General features: G+C 46.1%; 1 protein-coding gene across 2 annotated transcripts in view; it reads right to left on the bottom strand.

The window, feature by feature from the left end:
• Nucleotides 1–21,959, bottom strand: part of SMYD2 (SET and MYND domain containing 2) — a 49,793-nt gene that overhangs the window by 4,976 nt on the left and 22,858 nt on the right. Inside the window, exons 3-10 of one of the 2 annotated variants that reach the window (XM_057728623.1) lie at nt 15,998–16,108; nt 13,541–13,601; nt 12,711–12,835; nt 7,392–7,459; nt 4,714–4,816; nt 2,241–2,351; nt 1,450–1,570; nt 361–535 (exon numbers count right to left, since the gene is read on the bottom strand). In XM_057728623.1, the coding sequence (XP_057584606.1) occupies nt 361–535; nt 1,450–1,570; nt 2,241–2,351; nt 4,714–4,816; nt 7,392–7,459; nt 12,711–12,835; nt 13,541–13,601; nt 15,998–16,108 (875 nt within the window). Of the gene's footprint in view, nt 1–360; nt 621–1,449; nt 1,571–2,240; nt 2,352–4,713; nt 4,817–7,391; nt 7,460–12,710; nt 12,836–13,540; nt 13,602–15,997; nt 16,109–21,959 lie in introns of both variants that reach the window. The other variant, XM_057728622.1, reaches the window with a different exon arrangement.

The following is a 21,959-nucleotide window of genomic DNA, read 5'->3' as shown; positions in this document are numbered from 1 at the left end:
AGTGCCTTTTAATTTGGAAGGCATGGGACGGATAAAACAAACTGGCAGCATTTTAACATTGGTCTGAATTAACTACTGTGGACAGAGCAACCTGGACGGGTCCTGGGAGGGATCCTGCCCCAGCACCCCATGTGTCACCTCAACCTGCCTCCCTGGGTGCCTCTTCTGGGTGGTGCAGGGCACAGGCCGGGCCCAGAGGAAGCACCCTGCATCCGCACCTCTAGATGTGGGTGCAGAGGAGAGAAAGCTGCTCCTGGCATCCTCCAACACAGGAGCGTGAAGACAGAACAGCCAAGGGACCATTCCAAATCACCCAATTCCCTTCCGTGCTAAGATGATGGGAAGAGCCACTGCAATCACCTGTAGGGCTGGATGATTTTCTTTCCATACCGCAGGGCTCCTTCCCAGTCTTGCATATACAAGCAGACGCCCATGGCTTGGTACATCATGTGCAGCATGTACACGTTACTGTCCTCAAACACACAGCTCATCTTCTCCTGGCTGAGCTCACAGATCTCTAGCAGCTCACTAGGGGGTGCTCTGGAGTCAAGGAAAGGACAGGCCTGGCTGCTCAGCTCTGAGGCTTCCCAAGGCCCCAGCGGCAAGGAGGGCTTCACCCTCTGAAAGAGTAAATTATAGAAAGCTGGGCAAAAAGTGGAAGGAATCACATTTTTCTGGAAGAAAAAAACTTTGGAAAAACTGGAGACCTCAGCTGTTAAACGCAACTGAAGAATTTTAGCCACAGGGAACAGAGCCTCCCTTTGGGTATAAACAACGTTGATTAGAATCAAAACTCTCCAATCTTCTAGTTAAATTTAAACCTTCATCCAAGCTGAGAACTTTAGCTAAAGTTCTTAAGGAAGAAGTCGCCATCATGGGAAAGTTCTTTTTTTACACTCAGAAAAAAATGTGCCTTTCTCCAATTTCCTTTCACTGCTTTTATTTCTTCCTTCAGTACAAATCTAACGCCTTTCAACACCCAAGACACTGCTATACCGTAGCAGTTAAAAATATAGATTGTTCAAGCAGACCTGTGGCAAAACCCTGGCTCTGCCCAGGTGAACTGTGTCCCTTGGGCAAATTACTTGATATCTGTGAGCCTGTTTCCATCTGCTACACATCAAAACCCTTGGTGAGGTGCCTGGCCCAAAGGAAAATACCCAATCAGTGAGGGTCTTCAAGGAACTGTTCTCCAGTTTTAGACAATAAAAGTCTTCCACCAGGATGCGTTCCTGAGCAAACTAGTCAAACCAGGAGAAATAAGATAAGGTCAACATCATGAAAAGCTGACGTAGCCGACTCCAAGTCATGGGTAGCCAGTAAGTCTTTACACATTTACCAGGAGACATCCTTCCTGCAGTATTCAGAATCTGCAACCCATCCTTCTCCTGTCCCCCGTGCCCAGCTCCTCCATACCCCCTGGAAGGGCGGGATGGCTGTAAAGGATATATTTGTAGTGCTTGGCCCGCCGGAACTCCTCAATGACATTGCGTGCATATCTCACCATGTCACGGATGGCTTCTGCCTTTGGGGGATCATTGAGCTTCCGGATTTCCACCTTGGCCTTATCCTGAGGAAAATGTCCACAGGTTACTTCCCACGGAAACCATACTGATGGGGAAGCCTCTCAACCAGCACATTTTCCCTTGCAGAGGAAGAGGCTTGCCCATTCCAAAGTTACAAGAGAATGAAAGGGAATCAGGCAGGGGATCTAAGAGAAGTTCAACACTCATTACCTTTTTACAAAAAAAAAAAAATACTAATTTTCTAGACCCTCCGTATCTAGGCAGGACACTAAGAATACATATGCTGTGGGTAGATATGTGTGTTCAGACATCAATGAAATCAAGAGAATCGAATAAGGAATAGTGGCAAAGACAAATAATTTGCACAATGCCAGAGAAAATTCTGCAGATTCTGGTAAACAGGTGGGAGAGCTTGGAAATGTGTCTCATGCGCTTTTTTTCTCTTCCCTCTCTTTTGAGCAGCCATTTGTTTTCAAGACATAGCAATTTGGCAAATCCTTCTCTTATCTGAACAATGTGATGGAAATGTTTTCATCAGCTATGAGAATCACGTTTGAACAGAGATCTGGTCTAACTGGATTCCCTCAGACTGTGCTGATAAGGCAGGTTTAAGGGCTCAAAAAATATGACAGGAGGAGACAGAGGTGCTCGCTTGGCAGAGAGGTCCTGAGAGAGAGAGTGCAGTCAGCACTTGCGCTGGGTTGGGGAGCTTACCTTGTCTTTGGTGGTGCACTCCCGGCACTCACAGGTGAAGAAATAAGAATCTCTTAACCGGTCATTCCTATCTTCTGTTGGGTACAGAAGATCAATGTAGCTGGTAAAAACCTAAGGGGATCCAAAAAGGTGGCGCTGCAGACTGCTACAGGCCACCTCATGCCTTATCCTCCCCGTGGCCCTGCAAATGTTCCTGAGGGTGACCTTGCAGAGACAGGGGGGCCAGAGCTCAGGACACAGTCTGTACCTTAACACACTGAATTCCTTAAATTGAGCACCTGCTAGTGTTGTCCACCTCCTTGTGGCAGAGAGAAAGGGCTTCTCTACCCATCTCCTACAGAATCAAGGAGTCCCTAGAATGGTAAATTGGAAGGTTGAAAGCACCCCTCCTCCTTCTTCCCCAGAGAGCAAGCTGTGAATCTGGCCCAGCAGTAGATGCCCTGTGAATAGAAGCAAAGGCCACGATGGGCAAAGAGTCTACTCATCCTTGGGATTTGCCTTGCGCTGTCTCTTCCTGGTCTTTGCTTAGCCTCTTTGATCTTGCAACCCTGGACAACCTAGATACACTGCCAGGTGGGTGCAGGGGGGAACACACACGATATGTTTCCCTTTATCTTTCCATCAGCTGGCAATGGAGCAGGAAGCTCGGCTCAGGAGGCAGGGACAGGTCAGCGCAGGGAGGACGTGGCTCCTAGGCCACCAGCATGCTGCCGCCTTACCCAGCCGGGCCAGGGAACTTGGAAATGTCGTACCTTTGGGCTCATCAAGCTCTCCCTTCCTTGCTTTTTACCAATGGGCTCTATAACTGAGACTTGGGAGCATACGGAGGAGGCCGGCATTTAACTATCCATTATCTACTCACTGGGACGGCGCTCGCTGCTCATCCCACACCATCAGGCAAACGTCTGACTGAACAGATGGATGTCCCAAAGCCGTCACTGTGCCAGTAACCTCAGGCACTGGCAGGCAGGCGGGGGTGGGGGACCCGCACAGGCTAGGTGCTTGCAGGTGCCCTGAGCTCTCCCCTGCCCAAAGGGCAGTAACAGAGACCCTGTGACTCCTCTGACCTCCCAGGGAATGGCTTCTTCCCCTTCGAGGAGCAGGTCATCCCCAAAACAGTGACTTTCCCAAAAGGAGGAGACTGCATTTCCAATTTGTGACAGCAGGAGGGCAAAACAAGAGCAAGCCCTCGCTGCCCCAGTGGCCAGAGCCCATCTCGTCTCTTTGAAATGATTGACGGGCACATGGTGCAAAAGACAGAAGGGCCCAGAAGATGGCGACAAAGGCCGCTCAGTGTCACCACTTGTGGCCCAGAGGGAGCCAGTCCAGGTGACAAACTGCTCTAGGCAGCCCCGAGCATGGGCCCTGGTGACTTTAGGTTCTGACTGACTGCAATCAGCTGTTTTAACAAAACAGGCATTGATCAGGCAGCCTCCACATGACATTAGGAAACCAACACACCCTGACCCAAAACAGGATGCCCTCCTCAATAAATTTCTCAAAGGGTGTAAAGTCTGATCTGTACATGCACCTTGGGGTCCCAATTCAGCTGTGGGTTAGTTAACAACATCCAGAGAAACGAAGGCCTTTATTATTTCACACACTAATCATTATATTAAAAAAATTCTAAATATGCAGACATGCAACTTAAAAAATAGTATTGGAGGTTATTTAAACTGAAATGTATCTAAAGTGGGGGGAATGAATTGGGAGATTGGGAATGCCATATACACATTATTAATAAGAAAAAAATATCAAATTGTACACGTTAAAAAAAAATAAAGTGGATGACTGCATTTCCTAAAATTCATGTGTTTTGCTAGGAATATTGGGATTTACTTTAAGGACATACAGCATACAGCTGGCAAGGCCTGGCCAGTGTTCTTGAAGGGAGACGCCTGATACAGTGGTCGTGGAACCACAGCATAGGAAAGAAGGGAATCACTGACCAGGTTCAATCTACATCTCTAAGTTAGGGAGGCAAGCTAATGGTGGCCCTTGGCCACAGACTGCCTGCACCTGTCCCATCAGTGTGTACACCTGGCCACCTGCATTCCACTCCTAGAAAGTGAACTCTCTCGAGTTCAGATGTGGAACTGACATGACGCAAACCGCTGTTGTGCCATTTGGAGCTGTAACTCGTTAGCTCCTGCTGGGTTGCTTTTCTCTTCTGAGAGGAGAAAAACAAGCCAAAATTCATGAATCAAAAATAAACTCAATTATTTGGAAATGGGAATACACAGACTCTAAGACTGCATTTTGGTCATTCTGACAGTCTCATTTCTTTATAAATCTTTGTGAGGAACTTTACTTGAATTTATCTTCCCTGGATTCTTTTCTTGGCCACAGATGGACATGGCAAGCAACCAATGGAAGCTGAAAGTGTGGACTCCATGCCACAGGTCTGATTCTGAACCCTGGAAGGCCTGAGAACGGTACCCACCACCACAGCCGCCCTCGGCCACACACTCACCTCCTCTCCTGGGTGGATTTCCTGTACAGCTCTGACTTCTGCCAGGGTCCCCTTGTAGGTCACAATGACATTGGGGCAACAACTATGATTCATCAGTGCAACACTGTCAATCAGAAGAGAAAACCCAACGTTCTCAGGAAGGCAGACGGACTGTTTAAGTAACTCCTTGGCTACTTACTTGCTAAGTTACAGAAACTAGATCTTTGCAGGACATTACAAAAAATCTACAAGCTGGCCCTCAGAGTTTAAGAGGTTGTTCTGCATGCATTTATAAGAATATCTAACATCTTAAATTTGAACAATACTGAAAAGTGAGATCCACAATTCAAAACAGCAGTATCTAAGCCAAGAACAAGACAAAAGAACACCGCATGATGATAAAAACAGCAACAACCACGAATTCCTCCCTGTTAGATGTGGGACTCAAAACTCAACACCTACAGCGAACTGCTCCTCCACTGGACACTGTACAAGACAAATGGGCTGTCATTGCCAAGCAGCTTTTTATATCAGAGGATGATTTCTAACATGCTGTCTTCAGATGTTGAGAAATCGCCACCGTGGGAGATGCCGGCTTCCTGAGTGAGGGTGTGTGATCCCCCGAGAGACCCAGAGGAGCCCGTCTGAGTCTCTGCACCTCAATTTCCTCATCTGGAAAATTGGGACATTGCTGCTCCTGCTGCTTTACAGGGACGGCGAGGACAGAGAGGGTTGCCTATGCGAGGGCTTTGAGCTTTCTGATTATATCAAGGTCAAAGTTCCGAGAACAGAAATTTCTAAACTACAGGGGAAAAGTGCTTGATCTCTGAAAATGCTGCCTTTGAAATCACAATGCTGATATGATTTCCGCCAAAGGGATTTTTCCCCCCAATTAAAAACTGCCTGGAAACTGGGGCTCAGACCAGCACTCACATCCATGTGCATCACAGCTCTGGTAGCCGTATCGCTTGCCTGAACCCTCAACGGCCAAAACTCCTTCTCCTGGTTGCTCCCGAATACAAAAAGCAAGGGGGTGGGAAAGCCTGATGCAGAGGAGCTGCCCCAAGGTTGCCTTTGTACTGGGGAAGTGGTTGCTAGAGGTCTGGGTGAAGGGTGTGGCTGGCCTTGGGCAAGGACATGCGACAGCTTGGCTTCCCAGTCTGGTCCATGGGGAGGGTCAACCCCATCCTGCTTCCCAGCCCACCGGGCTTCCCGGCAAGTCATGCACAGGGAATTGGGCCCTAGGAAATCTGATAAAGAAAGGCACAGACGTTGTTCTTAATGTAAAAGCAGGTTCCAGAACCATTTTGCAGAAGTATTAAGTAGCCCATTTCAAGACAGACTCCTAGCTATCTTTCTCATGAAGGTGGGGGAGCTGCCGGAAGGCAGGAGACCTAACACAACTCATGCTCTTGGTACCATCGTTCTCTTGTCAATCGCTGTGCAGGATTAAACCTCAAATACCACCACTCTTAGCCTTGCTTTCGCTCTTTCAGATACAAGAGCAGACATTCCGGAGCTCATTTCAGGGCTGAAGTTGTCAATAAGAGCCTTCTAAAGAGGGTCTAATCGCCTTTCTCTATTTCTCCTTCCTTTTTCTCAAGGGCAAAACTCCCCAAGAACCTATCCCCAAACCACTTCTTCCCTCACTATCAGAAATCAACCTGCAGATGACTCCATTTTGGCCACAGAAACAGTAATACTACGGGAATAAACTTTTTGTTTCTTTGGTTCAAGAAAGCCTGTGACAGCTGCTCAGGAGACATGGGCCTGAACAGGTTTTTCTCTCTCTTTCAGACCTGTACAATGCACAGAGCTAAGCAGCAACAGACAGACATGTAGAGTTCCTGTGCCATCCACGGCCCACGCATGGGTGTTCACGGTTTCCTGCAATTGCTTCATCCTAGAGGCAGAGGCGCCTGTAGTTTACATTAAGCAACATCACTTTAGACAAAACTAATCTACAATGTGGATGAACTCAGACAGGGGATGCAGGAAGGGCTCCTTTGCTCAATCTGTGAAGCCAGGGCTTGACGTCAGGGGACTGACATATTTGGAGACTATCCCGTCCATCAAATAGATAACGGCAAAGCCATGCTTGGTAGTCCATTACAATCAGAGCTATAACGATCTCCGCTGGTCAACTGGCTGGCCTTTCTTGAATTACTTGAGTATTCCTGATGTAAAGAAAAATCCTATAGTTCTTTGAAATTTTTCCCTAGCTCACTACTTTTGCATATTCTCTCTCCAAAATGTGCTGTTTCTATACTGGTATTTTTCAAAAAGCACAGAGAAAAAGCTTATATAGTCTCAACATAAGTCTATGGCCAATGCTTGGCAATTAATGTTTTCCTTTGAGTGGAAGAAACCCAAAGATTCCCCAAACCACAGATACGCAAAAAGCAAATCTCTCAGCAGGGCCTGGGCTGCTCCTTCTATGCACACTCTAAAATATTCTTTAATAACAGCTCTCTACCTAGCAGGACTTAACAAGCAACTGCTCTCTTAACTACTACCTTCAGATCCTTAAATGCAGGGGAAATATTTTGAAATCTGGCAGAATTAAAAAGGGGACTTAATTCACTTGGAGTTTCACGTCTGCCACATGCAGTTAGGGAGGTTATTTTAAAATCAAAAAAAAAATTCAAATTAGTGTTAAATAAGTAAAAAGAAAAGAAATGAAGTCAAACTCAGCCTACTCAGGAAATATTGCTGATCCCAAATGAGAAAGTTCTTCATCTTCAATGGTGAAGCCATTACAGTTAACCTGCAGTGGGAAAGGGGGGTAGAGAGAAAGAAAAAAAAAAAAATGAGCTAAAGCTTCTCTCTGGATAGAAATCATTCTTTAATTCTGCCCTTTAACAAATTAACTAGGAAGATATTTGGCTTAGTGATCTGAAAACCTTTCTTCTGGCCAAGGCATCCTACATTCAAACACAACTTACAGATCAGTCTCACGTGTAAACAAATATAAGCAGAACTGCCAGGGCTGAAGCACCCTGAGTCTAGCCCACCTGCCCACCGGGGCCCAAGAGTACAGTGGGCCACTGAGGCTCCGAGGACTTACGTCTGCAGATCTGCATGCGAGTCTAATCCCAATTATGCCATAAATCTAGTGTGGGATCTTGAGCCCATCATTGTGTCCCTCTGAGCTCAGTCCTCCCCCACCCAAAAAAAAGAAGTCACTTAATCCGGTACCTAGCTCATAAGGTGAAGTAGCACATATGAAAGCCTTTATGCAGCTAATCTAACTGCTGTCCATCCCCTTGAGAGGCAGGTGACCAAACCCTGAAGCTACGCGACTAAGAATGAACCTTCATGCCTCAGCCACATCAACCACTGGCCACATGCTCATCGTTGAAAAGAAATATTACATTGAAAATCACCAAGGAGACTTCCCTGGTAGCACAGTGGTTAAGAATCCACCTGCCAATGCAGGGGACACAGGTTTGATCCCTGGGCCAGGAAGATCCCACATGCCATGGAGCAACTAAGCCTGCAAGCCACAACTGAGCCTGCATGCTGCAACTACTGAAGCCCACGCACCTAAAGCCCATGCTCTGCAACAAGAGAAGTCACCACACTGAGAAGCCCATGCACTGCAACGAAGAGCAGCCTCCGTTCGCCGCAACTAGAGAAAGCCTGCCAACGAAGAGCCCACGCAGCCAAAAAAAAAAAGAAAAGAAAATCACCAAGGGCAGCGCTCTCCACCCTGGAAGTCTAACTTAGAGCTCACAGGCTGAAAATGAGGACGACACGTCCCCAATTTCAAGCTGTTTCATAAACTCAACTCTTTTCACAGACATTCACTGATGAACCCCTATATGCTGGGCACTGTGCAGAGAAGGAAGAACCAGCCAAAATCTGCACCCTCCCGGAACACCTAACTACTGGGAGGCAATTAATTCGGTGGGTGTTTTTCATCTGGACCTAAAACTTCACAGCTGGAAGGGGACTCTGTCTCTTTGCTTTTCAGATGATGAAACTAAGGTCAGAGAGGGGCAGTGACTCGCCTAAAGCCAGCGGCGGCAAAGGCTGAGAGCCCTGCTCCTCCCCTGCTGCTAATACGGCTCTCTGTGAAGCCTGCATGCTAAATGATTTCACCCCATGAGCTGCAATCAGGCTCCTTTCCACCAGACATATCGCACTGGTGCATTTCGGGCCAACTGATGTGCTTTTTAAAACTAGCACCCGCTGAGCACTTACTCTGGGCTAGGCACTGGGCTGGGTGCTGCATATTTACCACCTCAAAAATCTACGATATTACTCTGGCGTAACCCGTTTTACAGATGGGGAATCTGAGGCTCAGGGAAGTCAATGACTGATTCGTTCGAGGCCACATAAGTAGCAAGAACAGGAGTCAAAATTCAAACTAGACATTCTGATAGCAAAGCCGTCAGAAACACAAGTGTGTCTTTTCACTACACCATGCTTCTTCTAAACTTGTTCTGATCTCTGATTCTTAATGTTGCATTTCACTTAAAATTGAAGGGCCCGTATCAAAGGCTTGGAAATCTTGGTACATAGAGAAGTAAAGGCTCTGAAGGGTTTGACTTGCAGTGTGTTTACAATTCAACACGTTTACCATCAGAATTTACAATTTTCAACATAAAAAGAGATGACTGTGGGTTCGTAGAACAATACAGTCTTTGAAATCCTGAGGTGTTAGGCATTTTCATGGAGAAGACTTAGTATACAATTTTTTGTGCCAGCATCAGGTACTCTAACCTATTCTGTCATCAGTGACCATCAACCAAAACATTACGTTAAATTAGGACATTCATTCACTCAACAAAATTTACTGGAGCGTGAACTATGCATCCTGCCCCCTACGAGGTACTGAACGATCTATACCCAGTCTCAGACTGGACACATGCCTCAGCAGTGTCTGGTATCCACAGGATGACAACAAATAACTGCAAGATGGAAGAATGAATGAGAGCATTTAGCAACATTCACAACTGATCCAGGGACCGACAGCTCTGACTAGCTTTGAGGGGTGAGGGTAGGAGACGTGCCCCTTTGCTTCATCATCTCTTCTTCTGTGAGGTTCTCAGCTGGACCCTCTATGACTCCAAATCCCTTCAGCCTTGAACGTTCCATGACCACGGGTCAGCTTTACTCCCTCTGCCGTCCTCCTCTTACTGTGGAGGAGAGAGTGTTTCTTCATAGCAAAGAAAGGCTCCTGTGAGCACAAGTGTTATCACTGTTCCTTTCTGGGAGGTGATGATGGTGTTTAAGCCAAACTGCAGAGCAATTTGCCTGCCAGCTTTCCCTCCCTTCTGAAATATCCCTAGGGAAGAAAAGTGAACTTGCCTGTTAAGAAAGATGCATGGGCCATCGTCCTTTTTTTTTTCCAAGTCAAAGCAGGCGCAAGTGCCTTGCTGAAGCTATTCTCATAATTAGCATTTAGACTAGATATAGGCTGCACACCAAAAATACATCTCCCAACCATGCATATGCTCCCCGTGATTAAAATGCACCTCAGCGCTGCCGAAGGAGTACAGTCAGCTTCTGCTGCCAGCTGCTGCTGGGCCACGAGTTAACCCACAACACCCTCCCACGAACCAGAGACACGAAAGGGCTCAGAGACTGGAACAGCAGACATGCAGCAGGGGGCTGAGCGGCAGGACCAGAGGGCGGCATGGGGTTGGAACAGCACTTTTCAGTTTTGCTTTCGAGTTTTCTTTGGGGATACCGAATGTCCCTTTTCAAATTTATATACGAAAAAGAATATGTATGCGTGCATGTATGTGCACCTATGTGTACGCACACAATCTCAGAGTGGCTATTATGGTTTGATAAGTATAAAGTCTTTCAAGGAATTAATTACCTATAGTTATATATGTGTTTGTAACTACCTCCTGGATTTTCTGAGTCAGCCCAAATTGCAAAGACTCTGAGTCATTTTCAGCACAAATATACTTCTGCTTTTGACACCAAGTGCCTTGATTTGGGGTTACAAAAATATGGTCCCATATCTACTATGTCAACATTGAGAAGTCCTATCAGCATACATTACTATGTTGGGAAAAAAAATTATATTTTCCACAGCTAGCAGTGAACAGATAGCTTGTGTTTGTTTCATCTCTCTTGCTTTCTCACATAACCATGCCCTATCTAACCCAGAAAAGATCTAGTTTCTTAAAAAATGTAAGAGAAGCCAATTCCTCAACTTTGTACTCACACCCAAATCCACTGTCTTAGGATGCTTATAATTCCGGGATCATATAATGAAAATCAAGGTTTTTCATTACTTCTACTTTAATACTCATAGCTTGAACCCATTTTTCCTTTTACCAAGAACAGTATTTTCTTTTCTGACTATGACAGTCACACAATAGAAATATAGCCACATAAGCATAAAATCTATCAAGGAACTCATCTAACTCTTCACGTGGTTCTCATGGGGGGTTGAAGTAGATGAGAGAAGTGGTGAAGACACATCTTTCTTTATATGTGCAGTTTTTAAAGTGGGAGAACTATGGGTACTTTTCAGTATTTTCTTAAAGTTATACATGCTTATTGTAGAAAATCCAGAAAAATCATCCAACAGAAAAAGCAAATCTGTTCCACGACTCAGGAGAGAACTAACAGTGAACTTCCATTTAAACTTTTTTTACATATGTAAATTTTCACATTACACACATTTTCCCCCTGCTTTTATTTTTTACACTTAATGTTATATCACAGATGTTTTCCACATCTTTAGACATTCTCTGAAATATAACTTATAAAGGCTATTATACACACAACTTTCCGTCACAACGCTATGCCTTAATTTTATCACCAAACTCCTACTGCTGACCATTGATGTTTCCTTCTCTTTTCCTCCTTTTTCCCTTTTCTTCTTCTTTTTCTTCTCTTTTCCTTTTTTCTTTCTTTTTTTTTTGGTTTTAGAAAGAACCACACAGGAAACAATTTGCATGTCAATTCTCTGTCCACAATCTCTGACAACTGCCTTAGGAGAGATTCCTAAAAATGGAATTAGTGGGTCAAAGGGTACACCCGTGATGCTTACTCTGTTCTAAGACAAATATGTGTACGTATGCACCCAAGTTCTTTTATGTGCCTAGACACTGAAGGCTCTGGCAGGGCAATGTGGCCACCTGCGCCCCCAGAGCGGTATCCCAGTATTTCTCTTTCTGGGAAGGTCACCTTCAACTACACGTTCAGCTTGTAAGGGAAAACGCAAGGGTATGTTAGGGAGAGAAATCCGATCTGGTAAGTCGTGCCAAGAAGAGCCACCCGCACAGTAACAGGCACCCTGATGCAGCCAGACCGTGTTCAGCCACAGGGTGGCCGCACTGTCTTCTCAGGTCCTAGCCGTGCCCAATCAAGCCTCCGCCTTTCCAAATGGCTGGTTGCCAATTCCTTAGTGCCTTTAAGTTCCTCTTGTTTAGAAGCCTCTCTAATTTTTTTTTTTTTTATCATATCTAATTTTGGTAAACTTAGGCTTCTCTAAATAGGATTTCTTAGCAACCATCAGGAAAGACTTCCTGTACCTAGAACTACTTGGGCTCCTCTCTGTGGTGACTGTCCTTCCTAGGGCCATCTGTATTTGCCTCTGCTGTATCAACATAGTGTTGGTAGGAGTAAGAAAACAAAACAAAACAGAAACAAACAAAAAACCCCTACTACTGTCAGAAGGGAAGGTTTAAGAGAAGAGTAAAATTTAATGTAGGAAACTCGAGTGGTTTTTTTCTATCCAAAGAGTTTCCAAGTATGCCACGGTTCTGGGGCACTGGCAATGCCTCTGTTTTCATAAACCCTTTCTGCCGCAAGAGGCAGAGGTAGGGCAAATTTCCTATGCTCCACCATCGATGAGGGCCAGCACAGACAGGACCCTGATCTGCTCAAGGTCACCTAGCAAGGTTATGTGAAACAGGGTCAAGAATCATGTCACCAAGTAGATGTCATCATTCTACTTTCGTTCATCTTCACCGACTGTGGGCTGGGGAGAGGGACTCGGGCAGGGAAAGGCTAGACTAAGTGTCACCTGATGCTCACATTCTTACCTGTGCAAAGAGAACTACCAGGCTATCAGTGTCGGGAAACTCGAGGTGCTTGGAGTAAAAGTGATGGAGAGCAGCGATGTCACTCTGAATCAAATCCTTCTTCTCATTGTCTAATTTATCCAGATCTATGGATAAACAAACCAATATTCAGCAGATAGAAAACTCTGGATCTCTACCTACAACCTCTTGGTACCATAAGGGGCATGGAGCATGAGAAAAAAAAATGTGGCGCCCCCAGGAAATATTCTTCCTCCTCACTTGGTCTAACTGATAAACCCTAGGGCAAGAAAAGCATGCCATCTCTTTCTTCTCTTCCTCTGACCACTGGAAGTCACTCAGGACAGGGAATTTCAACTGACCATTAGCAACAAGGTCATGAATGAGTGGCAATGACTGATAACTAGCTTGGTCAAGTCAAGGGCCCCCTGATTGGCCCCAGAGTCTGTGTCATGATCAAGAAAGTGGATGGCCCCTGATTTAATGCCGTTCAGTAACGACATCAGCTGTTTACAGGACTGCAATTCAGCAAAGATTCAAAAAATATTCAGCATGCCAGGGGAGCCGGCAGGAGATAGTGCAGGATGTAATAACTCATCCTGCAAGTTCCTACTCTTCCCCTTAATTATTTCCTAGCAATCCTGAAAACTCAGAAAAAAAATTATATTCATTTCTCAAAACAGCACACAAGTCAAAATAACAACCAATAATTATAAAATCCCCCCCCTCCCCCCCACTAAGAATCCAACTATCCCTTCCTTTCCTCAATCCTGTCTAATCCACAGAAAATGTGTGGCTGAGATAACTCCTCGGCTAGTCACAGAGAGACTTACGTGATTCAAACTCCTTCACAGCTAACAATTTCTCTGAAGGTGTTCTCTCCGGGTGGATTTTCTAGTAATTGGGGAAGAAATCACACAGATACATATTTCAACAACTAGTGCAAAAAATAGTGCTTTCACCTATACATCGACATGAAGAAAAAGGCAACAGTTCTGGATGAAGTAAAGAGAGCTAGTCAAGGAGTCTGGCATTTGGGCTCTGAGAGCATTTCCCCAACATCCAAATCCAAAGGACTCTTTTAAAAAGCCTTTTAAAAGCATCTGCCGTGTTCTTAACACCCTGATAATGCTATGCACACAGTAGGCTCAAAAATGCTTGTTATGGGAAAGAACGGTGGCTAGAAAACAACTTTTTAGGACCCTGACTTAAAAGGACTGAGTCTACAGATGAGCCATCCCATTTATTATTTCTCCTTCTAAAAAGGAACAAAATCAAACCCCCCATCCATTTTACACGTTCTTTAAGCATAGGCTAAAATGATCTCAAATTCCACATTTCAAAAAGAACACGTTCGGTTGTATCCGTGAGCCCAGATTCACTTGAAACGTGTTGCCGGCTTTGTTCCAGACACCCCAAGAGGAGCTGACAATAGTAAACCCGCCAGGCTTTGAGAACATGAATAAACTTGGTGTTGACAAGAGTTCAAACGCACAGCTCAAGAGCTGGCCCAAGGCCGTGTCTTTGTAATCGGGCTATTCAACTTGGGGATACAGGTGGTCCAGCCGGGCGCGCTCACCTCCCTAGTTAACATGTTACGCTTCCCCTCGGTAGTTGGGTAGCCTGTCTCCCCGAATCTTCTGCAAGCGACTAGAATACAAACGGCCTGGTTTTTTTAATCATCAAGTCCTACAGAGATGAAAAGATGGCCAGGTAACTTTTCATTTAATAGACTATTAGTCGTAGTAGTAATTATAATACACGTTGAATGAAACCGGTATAAACTCATCATAGCTTTCAAACTACCCTCCTGATGCCAAGACATTTCAATAGTTTTTTTGGGGAGTGGAAATCTTCCCATTCACAGGATCCACTTCTATAAGATTAGTAAGTCATTTTGCCTGGGAAAACTTTTCATTCAGAAAAGGGCGGCAGCTCCTCCTGCGTTCCTCACCACCGCACTTCCGATAACGTCAGGAGGTGGGGCTGGGGGAGGACCAGCAGCCCGGTCACCCAGTCCTCCCAAGATGCTTATGGATCGAATCTGAAGGCTTATGTACCCTGACACCTCACCCAGTCACACCGTTTTCTCCTACCCTTTCCAAGTCCTCAGCATATATCTAAAGGCAACTGTTCGTAAGGACCCCAAAGTCAACCTCCTCCAGCGAAAACAATTCTGATTTTTCGGTCTCACTCTACGGGTCAGCCTTGAATGCCTTTGGTTACCCTTAGCGGGCAAAGTGGCATTTCAGCAAGCACCTGACGAGGCTGAACATAACGGAACTATGAGCTCAGAGGTCGGAAATGTTCTCCTTCTGTGTACGAGGCTGAGGAGCCTAACTTGGTCTGGGGACAGAGATGCGCTGGTCATTATGACTGTGTTTGGTTTCGATTCAAAAAAAGAGACAGTTTTAAATGGAGGGAGGTGGGGTGCGGGCAGAGAGAAAGAAGAGGTACACAAAATTTCAGCGGTAAAAGATTTGCAGTACAGGGGCCCTGCCCGCCGCTGATCACTAGCAAACAGCTCCGTGGACACGTACCTCCTAAGCTCCGTGCAACCTAGTTCACTGTGTCACAAGGACAAGTCCTACGGCATTTTCCTCCCCTGCTTTTAGCCTGGTCCTGTCGCGGTCAGGTGTCGTCTTATCATGCAGTGGGTAAGGCCTGAGCAAGCAAGGGGCCGGGACACCAGCCCCGGCTTCATCTTTGCAGGAAACTGTCGATAGCCAACGTCGTCCCCACCTCCTCCCCTTGCCTCGACTTCTACTTTTCCGCTCCTTCTCCTCTCCTTGCATATGCCATGCTGGTTATCCCACCCCGTTCCCTGTGCTGAGGCTGGGTGAGTAAGGAGCTGGGGAGAAGCAGGACCCAGCCCAGGATGGGGGTGGGGGGAGAGGGGCGCAGGGCGCCCTCTGTGTCAGGAGGAAAGGGGGGAACATCCCAAAGCTTCGAAGCCCAGTCCGGTTCCCTAGGATGCTCTAATTATCGACAGTCTGGTTTTCACGCCCTGAAAGGCCATATTTTTCTATGTAAACCTGTCTCACACAAAGCGAAGAATTTAATAGCTGTGGTTACGTTCCTGGCCTGGGGTAAGTGACATCCTAGCTGCACAGGGCAATCCTAGCTCACGCCTGGAGGGTGGCTCCCACCCCTGTCCATATGGATGTGACGGGAAATGGGGTCCTGGAACGTGTAGGGAGAGATGATCATCACGGGTCACTCACTCATCTTTCTGACCTTTAAGAAAAAAATAAAATAAAACACACTTGAACGTGCTCCCAATTCCTCACCTGTTTGGCCAGAATCCTTGCAGTTAGCCTTACAGTCTCTGAGGGATTCCAGTTTTCCCCAAAAACAACCATGGGAGAACATTCCAGCTTGTGCATGGGCCAATCTTCTCTCTGGGAAAGTTAAAAAGAAATGTTTACAGTCACACACATACACACACACACACACACACACACACACACACACTGCAATAAAGTTCGAGAAGAGAGGATGCAATAAGTCCTCCTAGTTAAGGTCAAGTGAAATATGTTTCCTTTTGGAAAATACGACAATGCTCACAAAAACTAGAGATGAAAACATCCTTTAAGGTAGATGTGACTGCATAACCTTGACTCGGGCCTGGCCAAGGTTGTTGGCAAGAGGACATCTGCCTGGTGTTGTTTCATCAAGTGTCTCGTGCCCCTCATTGTTCCAAACAACGCACACACCTTTCCATTATCTGCGGTTGCTGTCAAGTCACAGGGTGAGTGACTTGGGTATTAGGCACTGGTTTGGCTCTGCTCCCTACGGTTCTGTTCTGGCTCTGCTCTCACATCAGGGCAAATAACGGACAGGTGGCGTACACAGCACCTAGTCCCCTTTTATAGGTGATAAAAACAAAACACAAACGAGGGCTTTGCCAAGGGCCCTCAAAGAATCTGGCCAGGGCAACTCTTGAGAATATTTAGAACACAGACTCCCTGGAGAGTCATTTGATAAAAAAGGAAAACTGTACTCCTGTCTATCACCTGTCTTGATGCTTTCTGCCCCAGGCTGAAGGGTGAAGGGCACGTGTTCACTCCTGGAAGGGTGGAGACGCCCCCTTCAAGACGGGAAGGCTGAGGAGGAGGACACGGGCACCACGGAAGCCGGGGAGGAAGGCACCGAGGACTGGGGCGTAAAGGACGATGCGGGCGCTGGTGACTGGGGCGTAAAGGACGACGCGGGCGCTGGTGACAGGGTTGGTGTGGGGTGACTGGGAACTGGCTGGACCCCACGGGCTCTGATGAAAACCAGCTGCAGTGGCATGATGTGGCTGAGAGGCTGCAGGAGTGGACTCCGTGGGAGTCTGCAGACACGCTTTGTTGCAGTGGAATCGGTACCATCGTGTTCTTCCCTCCACCTTTCCTACCTCGGGACATGGTGAGTCTGATCTTTCAGATGCTCGGGCCAGAACCCTGGAGTCCTCCCGGCCGCCTCTCTCTCCCTCACACTCCACACTCACCTCTCTGGCAAATCCATCCTGTGTGCCTGCAGAAGACACCTAGCCTCTGACCACTTCGCGCCCCCCAACCCCTCCAGCTTCCTACTGGGTGGCAGAGCCGACACCTCTCCCCGTGGCTGCTCCCCTCGCCTTCTAGCTGGACGCCTGCTTCTGCCCCTACCTCCACCTTGCTTCAGACAGCAGCCAGAGTATTCGATTCTGCAAAACACAACTCAGATCCTGCCATTTTTCAGCTCAGCACCTTCTACCGGCTTCTCACCTCAGAGCAAAAAGCCAAGTCTTAAAGATGACCCACGAGGCCACCCGTGGTAGGAGCCCCCCCACCATGCTCCCTCGCCTCACTCCGCGCCGGCCACCGTCTCCTTGCTGCTCCTTGAACACACTGCGCTTGCTCCTGCTTCAAGATCTTTGGTACTCGTGGTATTTTCTGGCTAGATGCCTCTTCCCCTAGACATCCACCTCACTCCCCCCAACCCACGTCTCTGCTCGGATGTCCCTTTTCAAGGTACCTGCCATGAATACTCTATCAAAACCAGCACCCTCCCCATCACTCTCCTTTCCTTGCTTTATGTTTCTTCTTAGTACCTCTCACCACCTGACATATTAGACATCAATTAGTTGTTTGGTTTACTCTGCCTTCGCCTGCCCCCACTAAAATAAAGGGCCTTATTAGTCTGTTTCATGTATGCCTATTACCCCGGAACCTAGAACCATGCCTGACATTTGCTAGGCACTCAATAAAGTTGTTGAATGAATGAAGATCTCTCTCCCCCTCCCCATACCAAGAAGGAAAGCACAATGTCACTTAATGATTTAAGGCAGCTGGTGGCACAGACCCTTGGCTCAAGTTCTGTGCCAAGATGTTCTGCAGAGTTAAATAACACCATGCCAAAGATAACTGAGAGCAGGGAGAGGAAGAAATGACAAGATATGCACAAGGGAGAAGAGGATCTGTTTTTAGCTAAAGCCTAAAATGAGAACACGGTGATGAGGCAATGAGGTAGGAACAGGTGGGTCCAGCTCCTGGCAGACAAACCAGTTCCCTCCCCAAACGCAAAGCCAAAAGGGCAAGTCAAAGGGGGCTTCAAGCCTGGCCTTGGGATATCCGAAGGAAGTGAGGACCACCAGCTGGGGACAGATGGGTAACTGACAACTAGGAACACACATGTGTCCACTATGACCCCAGGAGCGCTAATAACAGGTCTCTGCGGGGCCTCGAAGATGCTAGTTTTCTGAATTGCAGGTGGCGTCTTGGGTGTTTAACAATGAGCTCCTGGGAGAAAGAAGTTTAATGTTAACATTTCTTAATATGACTTCTGTATTATTAATAGAATATCAAATTAATGTGAATAAAAAGTCACATACACTGTAGACATTTACTGATGTTAATGTCCTCAAAGGGGAGGGAACCTAACTGCAGGGCACGCCCTGGGGGACAGCAGAGTGCTGTCAAGTAAGAGGACAGCGGTCTGGGGCGTGGGGAGACCTGCATCTCACCCCCGCTCCGCAGCGAGGCAGCTATGTGACACCAGGCCGGCCTCTTAATCCCTCTGCACGCATATCCTTGGCTGTAAATAACATGATCCCTAGGTTACTTAGCAGGTCCAGAACTCTGAGTCTATGATTTTACGCCTTCCAATGGCGATAATTAGACACAAAGCTTGAAGACTACTAACAATGCAGGACCTTCAAATGACATAACCAGGCATTCATGCAACCACGAAGGGTCGTTGCAGGGACCCAATAAGCTAACCCACAAGAAGCACTCAGACCAGTGCCTGGCACCCACTGCGCTCTCAACAAACACTGGTAATTGTTCATTTACTGGTCCTTCCTTCATCCAACAAGCCCTCAACTGACCCTAGAGGCAGGGATGGGAGATGGAGTCTTTGACTTCAAGTAGATTATGAGTGTATCAGAGGTAAAAGTAAGAGCACCTAGCATATGATACAGCCCCACACAGAGCAGTTAAATCAGAGAGCTGGGTAAACTCAAGGGTGTGCAGAATCATGTAAGTTTCATCAAGGGAAATTCACCAGATAATAAAAAGTTTTCACTTTCTGTTGGAAAGTGGAAATGACAGAGATGAACCACAATGGTACTACTTGGCTTTAATTCTAAAAAAAAAAAAAGGGGGGGGGGGGCAGAGAAAGAACATCTGGTAGAAACGTCAGATAGGTTCTGAGCATATTCCATATCCTGATATACTTTCTTTCATCATAGAGGTGGTCCGCATATCTTGGAGAATCTGACAGGGGCAATTTGCCCCAGTTTTTGCCCATAAGAAATTATAAACAATCAGCAATCAGATTGCACAAAATTGAAACAAAAAATTAAGCTAACCTGACAGACAGGAATAGTGCTTTTTTTGTGTTTTGTTTTTCAGTACTGGCAGTTTTATTGTACACAGAATGATTTTGCAACCCTTTATGCTTTTAAAAAACATTTTTGCCCGTTTTCCTAAAACTTTTTCTACTAGTTTTCTTCAAAATTCAAGCTGTTATTCCTTCCCTCATTGCAATCTTTATAAAATTTTATGCAAACTCGGATGGGACCCATTTCCGGGAAAGTAATATACAAATAAAAGCACAGGAAGGATTCAGAAAGACACATGCCAAAGTGCTACTAGCGATTTTCTCTGGAAGGATAAAATTATGAAGTATGGATACTCTGTTCTTCTTTCAGTCTGTACTTTCTGATTTCTCTATAATGAGCACAGATTATTCACGCAATAAACAAACAACTAAATCTATGTAAAAGTAAGACAGGGAATTTTTTGTTACTCTTTTTAAACTTCTAGTTCATTTTCAGCCAATGCAATAACAGCTCTGTGTGACTTTCCTTTATGTGCATGGACAATAGAGTTGCAAAACTGTCTCATGGTGCACTGGGCACTCCCAACACTGGAAGAAAAGAGTGACTCTTATGTCATCCAGTTTTCTGCTGAGCAAATGATACACTGTCTCCCTGCACAAGGAGATGAGATTTTTACTGTGAAGTCCCCTTTTCTAACTCTTGCATTTGGTGTTTCTCTTGTTCTAATGGGGCTTTCAATCCAGACCATATCTACTTGTACACACACATAGTACACACATGAACACACATTTCCTGAAACGTGCAATAGTAAGAAAATGCCATAGGCTTGCTGCTCACGCCTACCATTCTCTGCGAGAGGAAGAATGCAAAGGGAATCAGGGGCTTAGTGATCATCTCACACGAAGATGACAGACCCTACTGAGCCTGCATCACAAGGACATCTGCTTTGATTTCTATTCCCACGTAAGAGTGATGGGATACACTCATTCATTCCTACACATTTTTTCCTGCTGGCAATGTTAAACATTTAGGAAAAAAAGAGTGGCTCTGTTGAAGATGCTTCCTGTGTCGGGAAGGGACCAAACCTATGACTCTGGCCCCATTTACTAAGCACCCAAACAACGACAGGGTCGGGGGGAATTCTTGGACATTTCCTACACTTCAGTTACTTTCTAATCGATGATAAAAGTCAAGAATGTCCTCGCATCTTTGGCCACAAGCTCCTCACACATGCTCTTTAAAATCTCCATCAGGATATGCCCTTTCCTACTTTCAAAAGCACGCCCACAATCCTATCACCTCAATTTTACAAAACACAAATCGTCTCCTTCTATTTGTTCATGTTAAGAAGGAATACCCTAGGAAGTTCTCCTCCACAACGATTCCTGTACGTAATCACTTTCTAAAACTGCTCTCTCCAACATGCCATGGTACGATTTAATGAAAACGTCTAAGCGAGTGAATGATACACTTAGCTTTCCAGGGATATTTATAAAAATAAATACCGTTCATTAAAACACACAGGTTACAAGCCAAGCCTAACTAAAAAGGAATTCTTATTTCTTTTATATTTCCTCCCATTACCCTTACATGCGTCGTCAGTTAAAACCTTTCCTCTGGCAGGATCACACTGAGCCAAGTGAATGAAGAGGAGAGTAAAATGGGACAAGACAGAGCCAAACTGTAAAAAATAAAGCACGATCCTAAAGCCCCGCAGTGAGAGAGGAGGGTCCGGGGAGAGTAAACAGTGCTAAGTCTCTCCGAAGATGCTGTGTTTGTGGACGGACACCCTCGGGGGGGATGTGTGCCTTGTACTCTTGGAGAGGTTTCTGGAAAGACAACACCACTGGAAGGGGTCTTCCTTTTCACGTCCATGAAAGGCTACTTCTCTGTCTTTGACACATTCCCACAGTGCCTATGCTCCTGGAGGGTCCTCAGGACCCCCAAGCACAGTGTTGGAAAGCAGTAAAAGCCCTCCCCAGGCAGTCTGCACAGTCTGGTCCCGGTTCTGCCACTGTGTGACTTTGGGTGGGTCACCTAACCAATCTGGGTGTTGTTCACTTATCTACTGATAACCTCCTCTCCAACCCCATCATTTGCTATGTGGTACTGATCCCTTGGTGACTCCAAGTGGGTGGGGTCTGCCTTTGAAGAAGGCCCAGTGAATGACTGGCAGCGGAGGGCCATGCTTTCTCAGGCAGGGAATCACTCAATTACCTTCCTCGTCGCTGCTCTGGTCTTGTGCCACTTGTTTTATCCTGTAGCAGAGTCTCCACTTTGATCCCATCCAAGCATTCCCTTGGGAGGAACCCTGAATACATTTTTATCTGGAGCAAATGCCCCAGATTCATCCCTAATGATTTTATGGATGAAGCCCTTATACAGCCATTTACATCTAGGCACTTACTCTGATTAAACCTTTACGACCATTCTATCTCATTGTA

This window comes from Hippopotamus amphibius, chromosome 3 (assembly GCF_030028045.1).
Source record: "Hippopotamus amphibius kiboko isolate mHipAmp2 chromosome 3, mHipAmp2.hap2, whole genome shotgun sequence".
Lineage (NCBI taxonomy): Eukaryota > Metazoa > Chordata > Mammalia > Artiodactyla > Hippopotamidae > Hippopotamus > Hippopotamus amphibius.
This window is presented reverse-complemented; position numbering and strand designations above follow the sequence as displayed.